This window comes from Nyctibius grandis, chromosome 7 (genome assembly GCF_013368605.1).
Source record: "Nyctibius grandis isolate bNycGra1 chromosome 7, bNycGra1.pri, whole genome shotgun sequence".
Lineage (NCBI taxonomy): Eukaryota > Metazoa > Chordata > Aves > Nyctibiiformes > Nyctibiidae > Nyctibius > Nyctibius grandis.
In genome coordinates, this window is record NC_090664.1 from 40,342,464 (window position 1) to 40,363,220 (window position 20,757).

At 41.0% G+C, this 20,757-nt stretch overlaps 1 protein-coding gene across 1 annotated transcript in view; it reads left to right on the forward strand.

Annotated features, from left to right (window-relative positions):
* GPR158 (G protein-coupled receptor 158) overlaps positions 1–19,499 on the forward strand; it is a 226,568-nt gene extending 207,069 nt beyond the window's left edge. Inside the window, exons 8-11 of the mRNA XM_068405457.1 lie at positions 10,777–10,915; positions 15,111–15,216; positions 17,119–17,265; positions 18,045–19,499. Of these exons, the coding sequence (XP_068261558.1) occupies positions 10,777–10,915; positions 15,111–15,216; positions 17,119–17,265; positions 18,045–19,499 (1,847 nt within the window). The remainder of the gene's footprint in view (positions 1–10,776; positions 10,916–15,110; positions 15,217–17,118; positions 17,266–18,044) is intronic.
* Positions 19,500–20,757: the final 1,258 nt, after the last annotated feature.

Below are 20,757 nucleotides of genomic sequence, written 5' to 3' on the forward strand. Positions count from 1 at the left end.
CCACTGTTCGTTTGTTGATATTTAGCATATATAATCTTTGCATCTAAAGAGGGTGTGAGTTGCCAGGACAGGCTCTGACAGACTGCCCGTACAGTTTTGAGCTAGGGCATTGTAACACAGCCTTACGAGGCCCTTTATTACATTTTCTATAGGCCCTCTGCTGCATTCAGCGAATGAGTGATTGTTATTTCTTTTTGTTACCCCCATTTGATGTGGCCCTATGCCATATTCGGGGTGTGGTGTTCAGAGCATGCAATGAATAAAGAACTATTTGTTTCCAAATGGGCATTTTTAAGCCGTGTTCTCCTTAGCATCGATGTACAAAGATTAAAGCCAAAATTGTCAACAGTAGCTATCCATTTTGAGCGTCTGTCTTGAGACATCTAGGGATTGGTTTTTCAGAGCGCTGTTTATAGCCGCATCTGTGCAGAAAGCACAACCAGGAGGTACTTGTTAGAATTCAGCACTGATGAGGATCTGGCTTCATTTCTCACATTAGATATTCAGAAAATGTATCATGTAAAAACACTGATCACTCATGAAAAGCCTACTCTAAGTGATAAGACCAGGGCTGTATAAAATGTTAGCAGCAGAAACAGGAAAAGAACCCCGATTTACGAAGGACCTCTGTCCCTTTCCTGCCAACACTGTGTGCAGTTTGTGTCCCTCGTCTCTAGGATATGGTAAATCTGAAAAAGTATAGGGAAGAGCAACAAAGATGGTGAGTGGCGCAGAATGTCCCCTCTATGAAAAGAGACTAAATCAAGTGGGACAATTCACTCATCTCAGATTAACTGTTTCTACCAATTTATTTTAAAATAAAACACGCTCAAGGATGATGGAGAATAGAACTTTTAAAAAAAAACAAACGGTTGGGTTTTTTTTAACAATGACCAGCCAACATTTTTCTGTTTTCCTTTCTCAAAACTAGCTGGAATCCCCAGGCTGAGCAGTTTGGGTTGCATTACCCCCTCCAGTAATGTTGCTTTTTCTTGGTATCTGCTACATCACAGGTGAAATCCCATAGCCTTTATTTAGGCACCATTTCTATGAAGTACTTCTGCTAAGGAAACCATATTTGGGTTACCTTAAGCCGCATGTTTATATATTGGTAAATGCCATATTCAGATTCTGCTGCAAGCCACCCATAGGAGAAGATGGCTTTGGGAGAGGCTGGAAGATGCTCTGACTTCCTCTTGTCTTTGCACCACCCATTTTTGAATCCACTTCTTGTATTGCTCCAAGTCTTTCCAGCCCTTTAGGTACTTTGGATACTATTGGAATTTTCTTGCGTCCTCTTTAAGAAGTGAGAGAAGAGGTTCCACACTCAGCTTGCTTTCAGCTGCTGGTGGTAGATCTCTCTGACTCTGTTCTCCCCCTTTCATCCACACACAAGTGAAGAGGATAATGGGGCACATGGAGACAGAAGAGCAGTGAACTATGTCAGGAATGAGGCAGGATAGCACATCTGTGTAGCGGAAGGAATAAAATGCATGAGTATAAAGGCTAAGAGAAGTGCAGAAATGAGGGGAGTTCTTGGAAACTGTAGACCTGAGCGCTGGCATATGTTCCATGCAGGGAGACTCCTAGGCATGTTGCTCACACTCAAGTCAGTGGATATGTCTCCATTGCCAGCAAAAGCCATCTCTAGGTCACCTTCAAGCCATGGGGCCCGTAGACTGTGGGTCAGCGTGTCCCTTGTGTTACTTCGAGTGGACCTGCAAGGCAGACTTGTGGCTGTGCGGGGGACTGAGCATGCTGTGCCCCCCACCAGCCCATGGACCCGTGCTCTTCTTTCAGCCTTGCACAGCCACACGCCATGGAAGTTCTGGTAGAAAAAAAGTCAGGATTTGGCACCATTAATTCACAGATAGGTCTCTCTATTGCTGTGCCTAGCTGATTAAAATGATGCTGAGATATGGTGAGAGAGACAGATAAACCTCTGGTAATTTATAATTTACTAGCAGTAACTCAACACTAAAGACTTACACATGTAATCACAGTTCGTTGAAATATATGAAAATCCTTTCAGTTGAAGAAAAAATCTTCTCCTATGACATGGTGTAACTCTCCAGGTGGGAGATTGGACACAGTGAGGCAGAAAGAGACTGCGCTGACTGGTAACACAGGAGCAATCGAGGACACCGAGAGGCTGGCCTGAGGAAGCATAGGAGAAAGGCATTTCTGGCAGGGTAGGAGGGCTGAGAAGCAACCAGGACAGCCTGAAATAAGTCACTTTCCTTTCCTGACCATGGCGGGAAGGAAACTCACAGTTTAGGATTTAAGCTGTTCACAAATATGGGTAAATTTATTTCCGCTGTCATCTTGCAGTGACAGGGTGGCATTATCCCCATTTTACACAGCCAGAGCTGAGGCACAATGAGATTAGGGTTATATGGTCCATTTAATCTGGGTGCCCATTTTGCAATGCCTTTGGCTCAGTTACAGAACTTAGTCAAATCTATATATAACATGTTATCTATGGTCTCACTGGCTACAAATACAGCCCTGTGTGCTTAGTTCTGCTGCAAATCGCAGCAAAAATGCCAAGATTGGCACCCAAATAGAAGAGAAATGCTCTTTGTGATCATCTCTGCGAAGCTGGACTTGAGTGGGGACTTTTTTCACATGCACAAGAGCTTGAGGTACAAAGTTAGAACTCAGTTGTGCATGTGCACAAGACTGCTTTTTTCTCCCTGCAGTCGTTTCTCTCATTCACTAGACATCTAAATGTCATTTGCAACAAATTACAGAGCTTTCTTCATTAGCCAACCTTGATTTATCTCTGGAATTGCTCTGTCACATGCATTAAATGAGTCTAGTCTCTTAAGAAATTATATAGTTAGCTGAAGATTATATATGCAAAAAAGAGTAAATTAAGGCTTCATATGTGGTATTTTTATTTTAGTGCTGTCCAATTCTTAGAGACAGCAAAGCTGTAGAAGTAAGGATGAAGTACTTTCCTAAGGCCTCTAAGAAGAGTTGGTGTGTAAGCCATGTTCAGAAATCCTGCTTCATATCACAGAATCACAGAATCACAGAATGTTAGGGATTGGAAGGGACCTCGAAAGATCATCTAGTCCAATCCCCCTGCCGGGGCAGGATTGCCTAGACCATATCACACAGGAACGCGTCCAGGCGGGTTTTGAATGTCTCCAGAGAAGGAGACTCCACAACCTCTCTGGGCAGCCTGTTCCAGTGTTCGGTCACCCTCACCGTAAAGAAGTTTTTCCTCATATTTATGTGGAACCTCCTGTGTTCCAGCTTGCACCCATTGCCCCTTGTCCTGTCAAGGGATGTCACTGAGAAGAGCCTGGCTCCATCCTCATGACACTTGCCCTTTACATATTTATAAACATTAATGAGGTCACCCCTCAGTCTCCTCTTCTCTAAGCTAAAGAGACCCAGCTCCCTCAGCCTCTCCTCATAAGGGAGATGTTCCACTCCCTTAATCATCTTCGTGGCTCTGCGCTGGACTCTCTCTAGCAGTTCCCTGTCCTTCTTGAACTGAGGGGCCCAGAACTGGACACAATATTCCAGATGCGGCCTCACCAGGGCAGAGTAGAGGGGGAGGAGAACCTCTCTCGACCTGCTAACCACACGCCTTCTAATACACCCCAGGATGCCATTGGCCTTCTTGGCCACAAGGGCACACTGCTGGCTCATGGTCATCCTGTTGTCCACTAGGACCCCCAGGTCCCTTTCCCCTACGCTGCTCTCCAACAGGTCTGTCCCCAACTTGTACTGGTACATGGGGTTGTTCTTGCCCAGATGCAGGACTCTACACTTGCCCTTGTTATATTTCATTAAATTTCTCCCCGCCCAACTCTCCAGCCTGTCCAGGTCCCTCTGAATGGCTGTGCAGCCTTCCGGCGCATCAGCCACTCCTCCCAGTTTTGTGTCATCAGCGAACTTGCTGACAGCGCACTCTAATCCCTCATCCAAGTCATTAATGAGTATATTGAATAGAACTGGTCCCAGAACCAACCCTTGAGGGACTCTGCTAGACACAGACCTCCAACTGGACTCTGTCCCATTGACCACCACTCTCTGGCTTCTTTCCTTCAGCCAGTTCACAATCCACCTCACTACCCGATCATCCAGACCACACTTCCCCAGTTTAGCTGCGAGGATGCTGTGGGAGACCGTGTCAAACGCTTTACTGAAATCAAGATAGACCACATCCACAGCTTTACCATCATCTATCCACCGGGTTACGTCCTCATAAAAGGCTATCAAGTTCTTTAAGCATGACTTCCCCTTGGTGAAGCCATGCTGAGTGCCCCTAATGATCCCCCTATCCTTGATGTGCCTAGAGACAGCACCAAGGACAAGTTGTTCCATCACCTTTCCGGGGATGGAGGTGAGGCTGACCGGTCTATAGTTACCCGGGTTCTCCTTCTTGCCCTTTTTGAAGACTGGAGTGACATTCGCTTTCCTCCAGTCCTCAGGCACCTCTCCCGTTGCCCACGACTTAGCAAAGATGATGGAGAGTGGTCTAGCAATGACTTCTGCCAGCTCCCTCAGCACCCGCGGGTGCATCCCATCAGGGCCCATGGATGTATGGACGTCCAGATTGCTTAATTGGTCCCTGACCCAGCCCTCATCTACCAAGACAGATTCCTCCTCTATCCTGACTTCTTCTGGGGCCTCAGGGGTCCGGGGCTCCTCAGGACAGCCTCCAACAGTATAGACAGAGGCAAAGAAGGCATTCAGTAACTCCGCCTTCTTTTTATCCTCTGTCTCCAGGGCACCCACCTCATTCATCAGTGGGCCTACATTGCCTCTAGGGTTGGCTTTACCTGCAATGTATTTGAAGAAGCCCTTTCTGTTGTCCTTGACCTCTCTTGCAAGGTTTAATTCCAAGGAGGCCTTAGCTTTCCTAGTTGCCTCCCTACATCCTCTGACAACAGACTTATATTCCTCCCAAGTGGCCAGCCCCTCCTTCCATGATCTGTACACCCTCTTCTTCCACTTGAGTTTGCCCAGCAGTTCCCTGTTTAACCATGCAGGTCTCCTGGTACCCTTCCTTGACTTCCTACCTGTTGGGATGCTCTGATCTTGAGCTCGGAAGAAGCAGTCCTTGAATGCTAACCAACTATCTTAGGCCCCCTTACCTTCTAGTACCCTGTCCCATGGGATTTCCCCTAGCAATTGCTTGAAAAGGCCAAAGTTGGCCCTCCTGAAGTCCAGAGTTGTGATTCTGCTAGCTATTCTGTTCCTGCCACATGAGATCCTGAACTCTACCATCTCATGGTCACTACAACCAAGGCTGCCCTCAACCTTCACCTCTTCAACCAGACCCTCCTTGTTAGTGAGGATCAGATCCAGCAGCGCTCCTCTCCTAGTTGGCTCATCCACCATTTGCATCAGAAAGTTATCATCAATGCACTGGAGGAACCTCCTGGACTGAGGATGGCTGGCTGAGTAGGCCTCCCAGCAAATATCAGGGTAGTTGAAATCCCCCATGACAACCAGACCCTGTAATTGAGAGACTGCTCTCAGCTGCCTGTAGAAGGCCTCATCACCCTCCTCATCCTGATCCAGTGGCCTGTAATAGACACCCACAACAGTATCACCCCTGCCAGCCTGCCCCTTAATTCGCACCCACAAACTCTCAACTCGCTCCTGATCCGCCCCTGGACAGAACTCAATACATTCTAGCTGCTCACTCACATAAAGAGTAACTCCACCACCTCTCCTCAGTGGCCTGTCTTTCCTGAACAGGACATAGCCATCCATGACCACATTCCAGTCATGCGAGGCGTCCCACCAAGTCTCTGTGATTGCCACTAGATCATAGCCCCCCGACCGAACACGGATTTCCAACTCCTATTTCGTGGTTTTTCATGTTTCCTTATATGATCTTTGCTTTTCTGAATTCATTTTTCCTTAACTCTCCTGAAGTGTCATGCCCTTACTGCCTTTACTCCATTTGTCATCCTGTGGGTGTTCTCTTCCCGTACCCACTCAAGTGTGAGGAGGCTCTCAGTGACTTTTCCCAGTCTTGAAAGAGAGGAAGGTGACTTTGGCCACTGCTTTCAGTTCATCATACCTTGCTCTGCAGTTCTGTGCAGTCAGGTGAAGTACAGACATCTGCAGAGCAGGCAATGAGAGAGGATATGGATTAACACAGGAATTTACTTGCACTGGGGGCTGGACAGGGGGGAGCGGGTCAGTCTGCATTCGCCAGGCCTGTGCAAGGCATGACACAACTCGGCTAATGGATGCTGAAAGAAAATGTCACAGAGACTGTCTCTGGACACGGTTTTGCCTTGTAAGGGCTTTAAATATGAAAGAATAGTTGGCAACACAGACAACTGCATGTTTAGCAAAACCTAGTAAATATATTAACCCAGATCTTCAGAGGAAGTTTGATTGAGTCAATAATACCAGCCCTGAGTCTGTCCTCTGTAGAGCAGATAGGTATCACATACTGTGAACACATAATTGTCCTTCATTATCAGAAGATGCAGAATATGAACAATGGCCTAAACAAACCCCAAGTGAGCAGCCATGGTGCACTCTTAGTTGTAACAGGCCAGTGGCTTTGGGCATGAGTCTGATCCAGTGTATTGGATGACCAAGCTAAGTGTTCCAAAATGCTCCATTTTCTGAAAATATGATGGGCATTGCAAACAAAGGGAATAACCTTGGTTTTTAAATACCAAAAGATATAACTAAGCAGGTTGATTAGATAGTGCAAAGACCAGATAAAATCCTACATGGATAAGAAATACGTAATGACTAGCAAAAGAGGTATTTAAAGATTAATTCATTTGTGCACATGGCCACATTTTTTTTTCATCTTTTACCTTCCATTCATATCTACATCCTTTTATGCCTTTATAGCAATTTTTCCTTTTCTTACTCTCTTATCTATCACAGATTTGCACCCAAAATCTGAATGCCTGGTTTGGATTGTTGTACAGTAGCTACTGCAAGTTTTTTCATAGCTCTTTTATGCTTCATTTTTTTGACTTCATATTTTCTGTCCAGAGAGGTGTTGACAGCTCTTTCTCCTAGGCATTTCCATCGTTTTTCAGAAGTGGGAAAGAAGGTATTTCATGTTCTTGTGCTTAGTAAGTGAGATGGGATAATTTATAAGCCTTATGATAAATCATACTTAAAGGAACAAGATCACATGTTTTGAGCTTTGAGTTTGGTCTTGGCAGGTTTGCAATATGCTAAGATAGTCCTGTTGTGGTCAGGAAGTCACTCTTCTACACCAGGCTTTTAGTGGAAAATTATTCAGCAAGCCAAACAGAAATCTCGTATCGCATCTCACAGATTTTAATCATTAAAGATATTTGGCACAAAACGGTCACTGGTGTGCCATAGACAGAACTAATAAGGCCTCAGAGATGAGTGGTACATTAGAATCTTGCTGCGTGGTGGCTAGATGTGCTCCATTATCTATCTGTCTATCTGTCTGTCTATCTGTCTATCTATTTGAAATTAGTTATATCTGTGTTTTTCATTGGTGTAATAAATGCATTAATATGTCACCCTATTTTGTACTGAGAAACCAAAAAGGCCATTTTGCCTGTAGCTAATTTTATGAACTTGATTTCCCCCTTCAAGTACAGCTTCTACATGATACATTTAAGCTGTGTAATTAGTGGTTTAGATAATAAATTGGTTTTCTATCAGTCTGTTTTGTTTGTTATTGCTAATGAAATTATTGTAACATTGGGCTTAGCAAGTATAGGAACTCTCTTATTCTACCTTCTCCTTTAAAGGCTATTCCCTATTTGTTTTGCATACCAGATGTCACACTAATTATTATCTGCAGACAGGAATGCCAACTCTGCTCTAAATGTAAAGCTTTTATAAAAGTGTTATGCATTAAATGGTGCAAACTACTGTTGTGCTCCAGTATATTAATGCTTTGAAATCTCCTCTTGTCTTAGGAAGTCCTTATAACTATGATTGTGAAACTGAAAACTGAAATTTTCAGAATTAATCAGATCTGGAGATCAAATGCTGCCTTAATTCCTACGTACCCCAGTTCACTGAAATTGTTTTTTATTATGGAGGTGTGGCTTTTTCACATTCATTTGCTCTCTGGGATACCTGTGTACAAATCTGTACACAAAAAAAAAAAGTTAATTCTTGTAAATCTTCAAACTTAGAGCAGATTTTTTTTCTTGTAAAAATAAGCAAAATTTGGCCCACAGTCTTTAGTTTAAGTAGGAATACCTTCAGCACATGGAGTTTTATACATGTATTTTCATCCCTTTAAAAGCCAAACTTTTTCAAACTCTCAGCCTCTGTTAGCACTTTGTAACGGATCTTTTCAAATCAGTAAGAGACTTGGGGCTCCTCTCACTTCAGTTCAGGAAGAGAAAGAAGAATGGGCCGTGGGTAGTTTTGCGGAACATGCCTATTATTTCACAGTTAGCTCCACTGGTAGCACAGCTAATTATCTAGGAATGAAATGGAAATAGCAGCCAGTTTGCCCAAGCGGTGAGTATATGGGGGATGTGGGAAGACGTACCTGCGTACATGCTTTTATAAAGCTCGAAACCATGCTGGGTGGGAGTCTCAGAAGATTTCACAGAATCATAGAATACCAGGTTGGAAGGGACCTCAAGGATCATCTGGTCCAACCATGCTTTTTTCATATTGACAGTCAGTAAGGTCCCAAGTCAAACTATTAAGAGTCAAAAGGTTTATTATTGTTGGGATTTTGTTAAGGAAGAACACAAAAATAGCAGCATGAGTGGATTATGCCTTTTCAGTTGTTTGTTTTTATGTAACTGGTAAAACTGCTGGGTTTATGTAGGGTACGTTCTATTAAAATGATGGGTTTAAAGCTAGGCCATCTATTTCTGATAAAAATAAGAAACAGCAAAGTGTTGTTCAAACTGGACTCTTACCAGAGCACAGAGAGATCTGTGTGACTGAAATAATTTTATCAAAACTTGTCTCTTATTAATTTTAGCTGAAATTCATAGAAAAATTAGAAGTTTCAAAATGTATAACACTATAATGGATGTAATTTACAGCAGTTATGGACTGTTAAAAGTGGGAAGAACCAGGGGACCTGTTCTCATGAGATATCCCATGCAGATGTTTTATTTCAATCTGTTGCTAATGGGGATTCACAAACATTTGTGTCTTTATGCAAATGACCAGTAATGATTTGCTGATCACTACCATAGGGTGATGTCACTCGTCACCTGTTCTAGTTACAGTATAACAACATGTATTGGCAAAAAGAAGTATAAGAAATAACTAGTTTTCTATTGTACTATATTTGACTGTCTTTTTTACTGTAGATGTAATTTTTTCGATCTTTACATATAGTGAGTGGTAATTTAAGATGCAATGACAAAGTACAGAAATTCACAAAACCGAGAAAAAGGTTAATAAAGGACTTTCCTTTAGCTCAAGCAGCCAATTTAATTAATTTCAGAGATGAGGAGGTGTGGTAGGATTTAGCTTACCTGCCAGAGCATCTAACATCCAGATGCTTAGATTAGGGTACTCATCAGAGTGCTCTCAGTATTCAAGGAGAGACGTGGCACCTACTGTTGTGTCAAGATGTGACAACCTGCGCTGTAGAGCTGACCAACTCTGTTGATAGGCAGTACAAGGATCAGGGGCTGAGCTAGATGCCTCACTTTTTGGTGGCTGGACATAGGTGAGTTAAATCCCATCCCTCCCTTTCTCTCAAATGTATGAACTTGCTCTCAGCGGAGTTGAATGTACAGTGGTGTCACTAATGGAATAGCCAGTAAGTAAAGGGATACAATGGTCAGTGGATTTGTTGCAAAAATTCAACAAGGCAAAAGTAATGTATGACTAACAACAGGATCACACTCAATTTCTGAAGCTGGTCAGGAGCAGTGCCAGCATTGCAGGGGTCTACCATGGAATTGCACATTGCTGGACAGACTTAACCACTTCCAGGGATCGTCAACCCAGACTACAAGGCAAAGGGCACCCACGCCAGCTCTACTTATAGCTACATGGCAGAGCTGTGGGTTTTTTTTTTCTGGAAGGAGAGATTTTTCAAGATTAGTATGAAATTATTTCATTTGTATCGAAAGCAAAATGATGTCACAGCCGACTGTCTACTGGAAACTGAAGTCAGAGCACTGCTGGGTGCAAATGAGTTAGCTCTAGCAGGATAGTTTAAGCTGATCCTGACCCTTTACTTCTCCTTTCTTCCTTTACTCATTTTTCTCCTAACGGAGAGAAACACGTCATTTGTTACAATTACATTAGGCCGTCAGAAATGACTCATCATATTATGGGCACCGGCAGAATTAACTATCATGAACAGAGGAATTTTTTTAACCCAAAATATATTGTTATATCTGAGTTATAAACCTTTGAAATGAAACTGTTATCTTAAAAAGCTTGTAGTCTAGTAGTAGCAGTGGTATGTGCCTCTATAACAAGAACCAGACCTACAAATACAAATACTTGTTATTTTAAGTGATGTCAAACTTCTATAGTACCAAATTGAAAAACAAGGAACACATTATTAGACATTGTCTTGAAGTTTGTCGATTGAAAAACTGAAACACCATGAATGCAAAGGTTCCTGATCTGGAAAAAAGAAGTGTGTAAAATGAAAACCAAATGTATCATGTGCAGTGACAATATCCAAAAGAGTCTGAATGCCTATGTGTGTACATATATACATGTATGAGTGTATACTGTCTTTGCATAGATACACATAGATACTATAGTACTTCAGATTTCCTTCCTTTTTCATATATAAAACTAATTGCAAATTATTTCTTTTTGTTCTTCTCACAGCTGAATTTTTATTCCTCTTGTGGGGTGTTTATCTCTGCTATGCAGTGCGGACAGTCCCATCAGCGTTTCATGAGCCACGTTATATGGCTGTTGCAGTTCACAATGAGCTCATTATCTCTGCTATATTCCATACAATTAGGCAAGTGATCTGTAGATCTAGTAATTAACTATCTATCTTTCAAGTTTCGTAAGGTGCAACTTAAAATGGGTGAATGGGGTAGGGTGCATAATGGAAGGCCTCATAAATATTTAATTCTGCAAATTAAGTGATTCCTGAACTTAAAACTGTTCCCATAGAATTGATAATATGTGCAATCAACTCGTTAATTGTATAGTTAGGGTTTGTTTCTGTATAGCTAGCTGATATGTTCTTGGGTCAAAGTTCAGTATATATGATAAATTAGGTATAGCAAAACTACTGTCTGTCTTCAGTCGTCTGCATACTGCCCACTGGTTTGTATCCCTAGAAAAACAGCAGGTAAGAATGTTGGTTTACATGAACTTTTCCTGGTGTGTAACAGATTGGCAAGGTGCAGCTCTATGTTAAGGTAATTGTACTGGTTTGTGCATGAAGTATAGCGTTTTCTGTGCTAGCATAAAAAATTGTTATGCATATGATGCTGTAGCAATAATGTAAAGCATGTGTTTCTTGTAAAGTTTATAATGAGCTCTCCTTTTCATACCTGTAAATTATTAGAGTAGTAGGAAATAAATAAGGGTCTTTGCCAGAGCTATGTGAAAATTACTATATATGCCTTTCCTGCAGAGTATCCTGTAAAAATGAATTGGTCCCAGAAAATTCAAAATAGGAAGACAGCATGAATTTCATCTCATGCTGTAAGAGATTCTTATGAGTTTCTTATAACATTCTCACAGCTGCCTTTGCCTCCTGACAGACCTTATCAACTAAGATTTTTTTTTTTTTAGCATCGCTCCGTTGACAGTCTTCAAATACTCTTCTCTGTTCCTTGGTCTGTCTTGGAACTCACATGTCTCTCTGCTTTCTTGATGTTTGCTTCCACGAGGCATCATTTTTTCTGAGTAAACATCAGCAAAGCAAATCTTTCATCTCTACTTCTTCCAGGTGCTCTTTTCCCCTATCATTGTTACAAAGTTTGCTGCACTTTTCAGGCTTGCAGCTTTTTGTTTCCTTGACCTTCTCCTAACCTCATATCTCAACATCCACATACTCTCAAAATCTTCTTCTTTACTCCCTAACACAAGCATCTGAAAAAATAATGTTTAAAATCTGTATTTGGTGGAAGCATTTTTCTTTTCAGTCCTGATAGATAAAAAATTCAGTTACAATACTTTTGAATTGATTATAACCAAAATGACAGCTTCTCAGTCAAAATTTTCCCCCATTAATTAATGTTCCTAAACCGTATTTTGGGCCATGTTAGAAGATACAGTTCAGTGCATTAGAAGAGCTATTATGTGGGCTGCAAGTTTCTTTTAACAATAGGACAAGATGAAAGTAATCTTGGATTAAAGAGAGGGGAAAAGGGGAAAATGTGGCATTTTAATACATGCATTATGAAGGAGACACAAAAGGATTAGGTCTTTCAGTTTATCCTAGTGAGGATCCTGTTCCTTCAGCCTAAGATCTGCTGATTTTGTTCTTCCTTCTTTTTAAAAAAAAAATGCACGTTTTGTATTGATTCTTTGCCCTCTGACTGATACATGCTGGTTTGTTGAAGAAATATCATGTACTGTTTACAGATAGGAATGAATAAAATGCACTGGAAGTACATGATCCCTCCTGAGATTGTGTCCATTTCTGTATACACAAGTCACAATCCTGTCTCTTTGAAGTTCACATTTCCTTGCTTTTTTTTTTTTTTTTTTTTTTTGCTTCTGTCTTCCTTGCCAAGTTCTGGATGTAACTGAAAGAGCGGAAATATAAGACTCATTTATATGACATATCTGAGTTGTCATGAATTTGAAAGCACTGGAGCCTTGAAGGACACCTACTATTACAAGGCAGCCATCCAGTCTGAAAACTCCTGAAGCTCATATAAAATTGATGTGAGCACTAAATGAAACCTTGAACTGTTTGCATTTTGTTTTCCTTTAAAACTATTATTTCCATTTCAGAAGCAGAGGATTCTTTATTATCTTCAGATCAGCATAGCATTAAATTCCTGCATTGCTCTTTCTCTTGTATTACTGAGAAAAACAAAATTTATATGGAAAAAATCTCATTCAAATAGAAACCCCATCTCTGCTAGAACTGAATTGCTACTACAAATGCTATTTTGCTTTCAGGGGTGTGGCATGGGTATCTTAACCAGTCAAGGTTTCATGCATAAAACAAGTAAAAAGCCTTCACAGAAGGGCATCAGGACCTGGGAGCTTTCTCCCATCCCTGTCTGATGGATGTGGCTGCTCCTGTTTCGATTTGCAGACCTAGCGAGGCTGAGCACATCCACTATGGGTGCAGTCACACGGCTGGCCACATAGACCAGCACAGGTCCAACACGTACAGCCTGGTCCTGTTCCTCTTCTGCAGCTGATCAGGTTCACTAATGAAACACGCACCCTGTGTGGGTTCACAAGCACACTACATTCACAGGTCCTTCAAATACGAGCACAGTCCTTAAGCCAATCTAATATCCATCTTTGGGTTTCGGGCCCCGTATGCAGTCATGGGCTGAGACCTTGGGTCTTCCCAGATGTGGGTCTTCCTCATGCTGACTAGTCCAGCCTGAAGTTTGGTCATGGATTGCCCATACACACATGCACAGTGTAGAGTGAGATCGCACAGACGTTAGGAGAAGGATTTAACGAGAAGATAGGAGATATTGCAGTGATCAGGTACAGGGCTCAGTCAGTGACAACTTGCTTACGTGTCACTAGCCCGTTCTTTCCACGCTTGTTCTTCCCCCATCAGCCTTAGTCCCTCTCCGTCTCTGTCCTTGTCTCCTCCCAAATAAACAACTCGTCTCTTATTACTTTTTTCCTGTTGGTCCCAGTTTTGCTACATCTGTACTCCAATTTGGTATTTCTGATATCATTAGCTAGGTAATCACAGCCTGTTACTGATATGGTTACATCGGTACCGCTGACCTTGCAAGTTCTACTCCCCAAAGGCCCCCAATGCTCCCTTCAGTTACCTGTGAATCTTGGCCATCTTTCAAATGACTCCCCATAACCACATGGAGAACCTTGCCATCCCTCACAGCACTGCCTGTAACTTTTGTACACTTTTCGCTCTGTTATTGGTTATATCCAGCAGTTTCTCATGTCATCTTCAATAGTTCTCTTGTTGGGTTCAGTTAGTTAAACCTCAGGCCTGAGCCTCCTCATATCCCTGCATGCTTCAACAGCAACATCTCTGTAAGAAACAATTATAATATTTTATTGTGTTCATGAAACATTTAATTTACAAAGTATTAAACAAGAAACGATGACTGTATTATTATGGCGTATAAGCCAGTGTTTCATGCCAGACTATTTCTGTTAACAAAAGCTTCTGCAAAATGTGCATCTGTGGACTTGGATAAGTTGCAAATGTCATTTCAATCTGAATGATTTTTGTAAACCTGCAAATTACAAGCCAGTGGTACATCAATTCATCCATTGCACTGCTTACCGTTCCTGTCTTTGGGAGCTCACTAAAGCAGAGAAGCCAAGCATGCCCCAGCTACCTTTAACTGCAGCGCTTGTTCTACCGCACTTTTAGAAAGCTCAGCAAGGAATTGCTTCATTTGGAAGGTTCAGCCACTCATTTCCTAGCAGTCGCAAGGCTCTTGGGCCCTTGGTATTGGGCCCAGTATTGGGCTGGGCGGTCCTGCAATCAAGACCATTTCTCTGCTCCCCACTAAAATGCATTTCACTTCAGTTCTGCCTTTGGTGGCTTCTCAGCCGCACTCTATAGCTGCGATCTATGGACATGCTGTATTTATGAAGTGCGCTGCAATTTATCATAGTACATATGCTTACTTAACCTAAAATCATCCATTCAGATCCTTAATGTATGTAAACTGCCATAACTCAGTTCAGGCCAAAGAAGCTGTGACAATATAAACCATCAAAAAAAACAGCTAAATAGAGTGAGAACGATGGAATAAGCAGTATCCTTTAAGGTCTGTTGTTTCTTTTTATATTTTGTTTTGGCTTGTTTTGTTAATTTTTTTTTTCTCAGTTGTTTTGAAATTGTGGTGTATAAGTAAAGCATGTGGATGTAATTTTTAATCTGTATGAAAGCAGTACAGAGCAAAACCAGTTGTGTTTGGCCTTTCAATGAAAAGAATCCTAAGGAATATTAAAAATGTTAAATGTAATGCACTGGAGAAAAGGCAGTGAATTACAACCCTGAATTCTATTTTCAGATTCATTCTTGCTTCAAGACTTCAGTCTGACTGGATGCTGATGCTGTTCTTTGCACACACTCACTTAACTGTGACAGTCACTGTTGGGCTACTTCTGATCCCTAAGGTATTCAAGTCTCCTGTCTCTTTTGCCAAGGCTGGGGAAGATAAATGTTGTCATGCAGAGGCAATGCTGTATAAAATTAGCAAGCAACTGATAGAAAAGGAAGATGTAAAATTTGGCTGTGTTACCTAAAAAGCTGTATATTTTTTTATTTTAAAAACTCTTACACATTTTCAAAGATTCTTTATTTCAGCTTTCAAAATTTCAGGGGCTTAAAGTACTTAAATTTTTGATGTGATTAATACAAGGAAAGAATCCTGCCTAACGATGCTTATTTCAAGTACTTGGGTGACCATGCTGCTGCCAGAGTTAGCTGAGATCTGACAAAGAGTTTAGGTGAGGGGATAGAAAGACTAGGATGGACTGCTAATTAAAACTGGAATGAGGAGCTTGGACTAGCCATGAGTTAGAGAGGTTGGGATTTAAACCGGGCAGTTGTTACAGGCTGAAAAAGGAGGGAGCGTGGGATGGACAGATGCTGTATACTGAGACAGAGGTGGCCTATGATATGGAGCCAGAAACGGTGCTGGGTAAAAAGATGAGTGTGTGTGGGACACGAGAAGATGGCGGATGACAGGAGGCAGGGAAGAGAATAGAAAGCTCTCGGAGCACTGCAGCATGCCTCCCGTCAGGCTCTGGGAGCGAAGTGGCAATATGTCAGTCTCCCCAGGGACAGGGGCACCGCAGGCAGCTCCACCTGCCTCTAGCACCAGTCCACAGGGTTTGATTGGAGCTTTCTTCTCAGACAGTACCCCGGCAAAGCGAATCGTTTTATAATGGCTTTTGAAATGACCAATAATATTAATCGAGGAGTCGAGAGTCAGAGAGAACAGTAAATGTGAAAACTACATATGAAAGAAGGACACTGAGCAGTTCAAGTTGATACAACTTTCAGGTTAATGAAGCTGCTATTCCTGTCTCTTGCCTGTGCGTCAGAACAGGGTATGCTGGTAACTGTCAAATACATGCATTAAACAGTCATAACAAGGGGACACATCGATGCAGCCTTAATACTGAATAACCTTGTTTTTTTTAAATTACTTTTCTGGTCTTTAGCAATAATCTTACTATTTTCCATTTTATATACTTTATCACCTGTCTTCAAAGATGTCTTTCTAGACTAACCTAGAAAATTTGTTGACCTTTCTGAAGCTGACTCATAACATTTCCATTTTTAGCTTATTATCTCTGTAACACTACACAGATTTTTCTTCCAGCATGACAAAGAATTCAGGGAATTAAGAGAAGATTCACAAGGTTTAGCTCTTCATAAAGTTCTGAGGCCAGATGACTGTGTGGACAATAGTAACGACAGATGAGTGAATCAGTATGAATAAATAAATAGCTGACAACCTCTCTCCAACTCTTGATCTGAGCATTTGCTAAAACTTAGGAGAGATAAACTTGTCTCCTTTTTTATTTGTTTCCTTTTTTTCCTCTTTTTTGCTTGCCACCTCATCTCTTCTTTTTCAGGGTTAGGATCTAAAATGGGAGAATTGCTTCCTTCAGGATTATTCAACAGTATGGAATACAAAATACAGTCTTATGGGTTTAGCAGCCTAATTGGAAATACTGGCTGAAAGTCTGTTTCCATACTAGCTTAATTTAAATGGAATTTAAAAAGGTTCAGATAAGCATCAAAATAAGTGCAGGGTTTTTTTCTTATGCAAATCTCTAAGATTTATCAAGTTGAGCATCATTAATAAGAGTTCCTTCCATACAATACTGATATTCTATAGGACACTACTTATGCCAATGATGCCTATAGCTAGTGTTTTGAGTTCAGAAAATCACATGTAATCCATAGAAGGATCATTGTGCCGTGTTGATGTAAACTCTTACAGTGATGTTCAAGTAAACTTTTGCACTGATGGCAACATCTTTTTTTATGAATACTTGTTGCAGTTTTCACATTCAAGCAATAACCCAAGAGATGATATAGCTACAGAAGCTTATGAAGATGAGCTTGATATGGGTCGATCTGGATCCTATCTGAACAGCAGCATCAATTCAGCATGGAGTGAACATAGTTTGGATCCTGAAGATATTCGGGTATATATAACTCATTTGAATAGCATTTATTTTCAAGAACAACACTTTTTCCTACAACTAAACTCTGAATTGCGTCCATTTGACTTTTTTTTTGCAGGTATCAGCTGAAACAGGCCAGCTTAGGTCTCTCAATGATTGTGGTATCAGGTCATGTAATATCTCATGGAAAATATTCACTAGTGTGAAGAGAAGCTGCGTTACTAGTTGTAGTAAAAGTCATACTGGAGGCTAAAGAGGAGGAATCATCCACAGCAAGAGCTGTTTATCAGTTACATAGGCTCTTTGAATTATCTCTCAGTGCAAACAGGATTTGGTGTCAGTGTGATTAGTCATTTGTATGTAACATATACATAACTATACATAACTATATAACATAAAATTTTAAAAACACATGATTAACAGAAAAAAATACTTTCTTCCTATCTTACATGATAAAAGGGCTTATGTTCCCAGAATAAAGAATAGCTATAGAGTTCAGTAGGAAAGCATACACCACAGCATTGTGAAATCTGAAACGTACAGTGTGAATGTACATGAATTGTGCATGCTGTATGATGCACGGCTGTGGAAGGTAACGTGTTTGTGCAAAAGGCTTGACTTACTTTTAAAGTGGACGAAATGGGAGTCAAGTTGATGGAGTGGCATATTCAAGAATTAGAAAAGACAGTGAAATAAGTTTAATGCCATTTTTAGAGCAATGGGTAATGCATTCATCAGGCTGCTTGTTTGACTGGACTTGCTCTGTACGTACTAGTTTTGCCATTCACTTTGCTTTACAGGATGAGTTGAAGAAACTATACGCCCAGCTTGAAATCTATAAAAGGAAAAAGATGATTGCTAATAACCCACATCTCCAGAAAAAAAGGTGCTCTAAAAAGGGCTTGGGGCGCTCGATAATGCGACGTATTACAGAAATCCCTGAGACGGTCACCAGACAGTGCTCCAGGGACGAGAAGGACCTGATGGAGCACAGTGCTGTGAAGAACATGGGCACACCAAGAAAAAACCCACAGGATTCCACAAGTTCTGCAAAGCCAAAAGAAGAGACTTTGAAAAACAGAGTCTTTTCATTAAAAAAGTCCCACAGCACTTATGATCATGTTAGGGATCCAACAGAAGAACCAAATAGCTTAACTACAGAAAGCACAGAAGTTATAGCTGCTGAGAATTCGCTTCTGGATTCATTGAATGATAACAAATTGACCAAAAATGCTCCAGAAAAAGTTGAAGCTGTCTCCACTGAATCGGTCCCTTTGGTGTGCAAATCAGTAAGTGCACATAACTTAAGTGTCGATAAGAAGCCTCTGCATCCAAGAACATCTGTGTTACAAAAATCCCTCAGTGTTATTGCTAGTGCCAAGGAAAAGACTCTGGGACTAACGGGTAAGACACAAAGTCTAGAAGACAGCACTAAAACTCATAAATCTCAGCAGAAGGGTAAGGAGGCCAGCAAAAAGCACTCAGCCTCCGATAAAGGGGAGCATAAGGATTCCCACCGGAAGAACTCTACCCACTCTGAGGAAACAAAGAAAACCCATAAATCTGGAATTATGAAACAGCAAAGGGTTAGTCAAACACCTGCAAATCCAGACACAGGCCCAGGTAAGTCTCTGCACAAGGACAATTTCGACATAGGAGAAGTTTGTCCTTGGGAGATATATGACCAAACTCCTGGTCCTGTGCCTTCTGACTCTAAAGTTCAAAAACATGTGTCTATTGCTTCCTCAGAGCCAGAGAAAAACCACTCTTCCCAGCCAAAGGGGAAGTCTCATCATAAGCTGAAGACATCTGAAGGGTATCAACAGTCAAATCAAAAGAGCTCAGAGAAGGTGGAGGCAGCTTCTTGGGAGACACAAGAGCAGCAGGTCTTTGAAAATGAGAACAAACAGTCGAATTCCAAGTCTCAGGTCTCCCCTGGGCTGAAGTGTGAGAATATTAATAGATATGCACCTAATACCTGTGCTGGGGAGCAGGAGGAGCTACCCCAGAAAGCAGGAGAAAAGGAAAACCTCAATAAATTGGCAGAACAGAAAAAAAATGCCTCTTCTGAGGGAAATGTGCGTTCATCTGACTCCCATAAGCCAAGTAGTTACTTACAGCAACCTTTAGCATCTCGAGCTGAAGTCTGCCCTTGGGAGTATGATACACCAGATTTACCAAATGCAGAAAGAAGTGTAGCTTTATCGAACACCTCTGCTATAAGTGCAAATAAAACAGCAACACCTCGAAAATAAGAGGCTTTTGGACTGAGGAGAGTAGCAACATTGAGAAGAAAGACAACAGGAAAGACAGAGGGGACTTAGGCCAAAAGGATCTGAAAATTCCTAAGGAGCATCACTTAAATCAAGGGAATCAGCACTAGAAATAAGTAGGAGTTAAGCAAAGTAAATTATCTTTACTGTTGTTATTATTTATTTATTGAGTGCCAACAATGTGATTAGCAGTGCCCAGAATATGATCCCTGCTCCAAGGATTTTACTGTGTCAATGAAAGAAACCTGCCTTTGTGAAATCACCTCTCCTTTAAAAAAAAAATACATGGTGGTAACAAACGCACAGTGTAGATCTTAACTGAATTATTTCTGAATGCCGCGACTGGCTTTAACTCGCCCTTGGGACTTTAAAGATCCAGCAGAAGTAGGGCACGGAAAATGTTCTGATGGCAAAAAGGGGTATCAATGAGCAGCTTATTAAAATGACGACTTTTCACTTTACGTATTTAATCTAGATAGCACTGCTAACTCAATGCATCCCAAGAATACATTTTATATAATGGTTGCTCTCATTTTCTTATTACTGTGTGTTGAAGTACATTGTTGTGTCTCATATTAAAGCATTCCAAATTGTATAATTTTTGCAAATAACTTTGATATTATGTGACACAACAACACATTTATGCAATCTGCAGATACTTTCTTCTAATTGCAAGTTAAAATACCTGCTGTAGACTTTTTTGTTTATATATAGAATTGCAGTAATCTTTCACTGGGTATGGAAGCTGTAATTCATATCGGGAAGTTCCTTTGGGCTTTGGAGATTTTTTTTTTTCCTTTCCTGTGATTTATATAGTGAATTTTTTATTTACTCTCTGTTATTTAAATTTATAGTTTGATACCGTATTATTCAGGGGTTTTATATGCAGTAAGTTACTTGTTATGCACTTCCCTGTTAATGCTCATAGACTTTGTTAATAGTGGAAATTAAGTCGTCTTAGCTGCATATTCTGGTAAGTCTTAGGACAACTTATCTGTTGTTTGTTACTAATTGGAAAATATCATCTAACAAACCAGAATTCTTACTTTAAACATTGACGGTGATGATCTTGTTCAGTATTTCATACTGAGCATATCCTGCTAAATAAGACAAGCAAGAATGACAACAAATATACCCCAGAAATTATCATGTGTTTTACTAAAACCAGACAACTCTGGGAAATATATTAGCCAGTTCATATAGAACAACAGTGTACTGTTTATCCCTGTTGGCAAACCTG